We start from the raw sequence: 2,565 nt of genomic DNA on the forward strand, positions 1-2,565 counted from the left end.
TATATATATATATATATATATGCAAATAGTTTATTAAATGCAACATTTTATAGAGTATTGCTTGTAAATAATATGGAGCCGTACATCAGAAAATATATCCGAAAAGAAGATTTACATTTCGTAATTACGACGAATAAGTTAAATAGAAGATATAGCGACAAATCTAAAACAATCTTTCAGGCTTCTGAAGTAAATCTATTGAAAATATTGCTTACCTCCACGCACTATTGTTTCCGATATCGTTTCTGTGAATTTAACCAAATTTATGATTAGCTCTTTATATAACATATCTTAATTCATTATATAACCAAATATTTACACTATGTTGTCATTATGTATGTATACTAAACAAATATTACTTCTGAAAGAATTAAACCAAATTTGAAATTACAGTTACAAGCCGGAAATATAATTGTCTAAAATTTAATCTGAAACGGAAATTTGATGTTTTGAGGGTTTTTTTTCTTTTAATCTCAAGCTAATACGTTAGAGACACAATAAATTTGTATTTGTAAAAATACTATCCAAATAATCCGATATAATCGAAAAATTGCAGTTTATAAGTTAACTCACCGATCGTTTCAGCACGCGGCCGATCTAGATGGAAAGTAAAAACCGTTTTATATATTTTTAAAAATCTCTTAGCCACAAGCTTCAACACTTAATATTTTAATTAGATGAGATATTCTACGTAATTTTGGTTTCTTTAAAATATTGCAAGTCAAATATATGTAACTGACATACAAGAAAGTTTTAAAAAACAGTTCATTACGCAAATTTCATAGAAAAGAACGAAGGAATGAAAACTTGATATCAATTACTGTAATAGTATAAATGAATATATCTATGATGTAGGAAGCTTCATATAAGCAAAAAACGCTTGATATACATTCGATGTTTCAATAATTTTAACGGATGCTTACCTATCCAATATTCTGGTTCTGTTAGATGTTCTGTTAAATTAACCAAATATTCAATTAAACGATTTAAAAATGAATCTTAAGTTAATACGGTACTGAATTTCACAACAGATTACGGTTTGTGAATTTGAAATACGTGATATTTGAAGTTTTGTCAAGTACAATACAGATTAGTATCAACTCAAATAAATAAATGTCTATTTCCATCAAAATACTGACATCTTTACTACATATCTTTAAAAAAAGATATGAATATTTTGTCATAGATATTTTTCTTTTCAAATTAAAATTGTATGAGAATACGTAATATATAAAGGGCAAAGATCCCTTCGGTTATGAATGATCATGGGATTGCCCCAAGAAAGTTACCCTCCGAAGCACAAGTCCGGGTAAGGTTGTTTAAGGAAGACCAACAGTCGCCCATGCATTTCAGCCTCCCCTCTACACACTACCGATGTTATCCAAGGGAAAGGCAAAGGCTGATATAGCTTGGCACCAGTGTCGTAGCAACTCATTTCTACAGCTGAGTGAACTGGAGCAACGTGAAATAAAGTTTATTATAATCCAAGATACACTGTTTATAGACTGCGTTTGTCAATACTTCTACTTTGGGTTCAAATGTTTTCATTAACCTTCTTTTATAACTTCAATTTACTTTTGATCGTATATATTTTCAAACGAACAAAAAGAAAGATATTTGCAGATGGTGTAGAGCCTCTTATTGGTTATTGGTCTTCGGTTGATGATTCAGTCCATTGCTATTCTAAGAAAAATCTTCTCTGAAAACCTTTACACGGCTGCAAATCAAAAACGTATCGATTTAAATTCACAACCATTAGACATAAATCGCAGAGTATTTAGTCCTTTATTATAGATGGGGATTAGTTGGTCTCCCTTACACCATAACAACCAGACCGGCAATATTTCTGACCTAGTATATATTGGACCATGTGACTCACTTTAACTAGTGAAAACCCGCTTAGATTGTGTCTTTTGGATACATTTTCAAACAAATATTCAGCAAATATTTTCTGTGAGTGAAATCATATTTCACGAGCATGATTTTTGGAAAACAATGCATCAGCTCATTCCTAACTTATGTGCATGTGTGTGAATGTGAATATGTGTACGGAGAGAGAGAGAGAGAGAGAGGGAAAGAGAGAGAGAGAGAGAAAGAGTTAGACATAGACAGACAGTCAGACAGACAGACAAACAGACAGACAGTGAAAGGAAGAATTGAAGAAAGATGTTACTCAATACAGTGCATAAACTAACGTTAAACATATAAATAACACAATTGTAAAATTTGGAGTAAATAACTACAGAGAATCCAGTTCTACTGAGAAAATAAGGGGAAAATCTTCAGATAAAAATGTAATTTATGAAAGAAGTTCTATTTCAAGAATTAAATATCACAGCTATTTGCTTCACCTTTCTGATTCTCTCAAGAAAATTGTTTTGTCCAGAGAAAGAATAATGTGCGTGCACTGATTAATTGATTATTGATTGATTGACAGACAGACAAACAGATAGATAGGTGGATGAATGGATGGATGGACAGACGGATAAATATAATTATGCACACCACACAAATATATATATATATATATATATATATATATATATATATATATATATATATATA

General features: G+C 30.6%; 1 protein-coding gene across 1 annotated transcript in view; it reads right to left on the bottom strand.

Annotated features, from left to right (window-relative positions):
* Window positions 1–2,565, bottom strand: part of LOC106869541 (obscurin) — a gene marked incomplete at its 3' end in the record, with an annotated part of 380,350 nt that overhangs the window by 152,165 nt on the left and 225,620 nt on the right. Inside the window, exons 84-86 of the mRNA XM_052970280.1 lie at window positions 924–953; window positions 574–597; window positions 216–245 (exon numbers count right to left, since the gene is read on the bottom strand). Of these exons, the coding sequence (XP_052826240.1) occupies window positions 216–245; window positions 574–597; window positions 924–953 (84 nt within the window). The remainder of the gene's footprint in view (window positions 1–215; window positions 246–573; window positions 598–923; window positions 954–2,565) is intronic.

Source organism: Octopus bimaculoides, chromosome 1, assembly GCF_001194135.2.
Source record: "Octopus bimaculoides isolate UCB-OBI-ISO-001 chromosome 1, ASM119413v2, whole genome shotgun sequence".
Classification (NCBI taxonomy): Eukaryota; Metazoa; Mollusca; class Cephalopoda; order Octopoda; family Octopodidae; genus Octopus; species Octopus bimaculoides.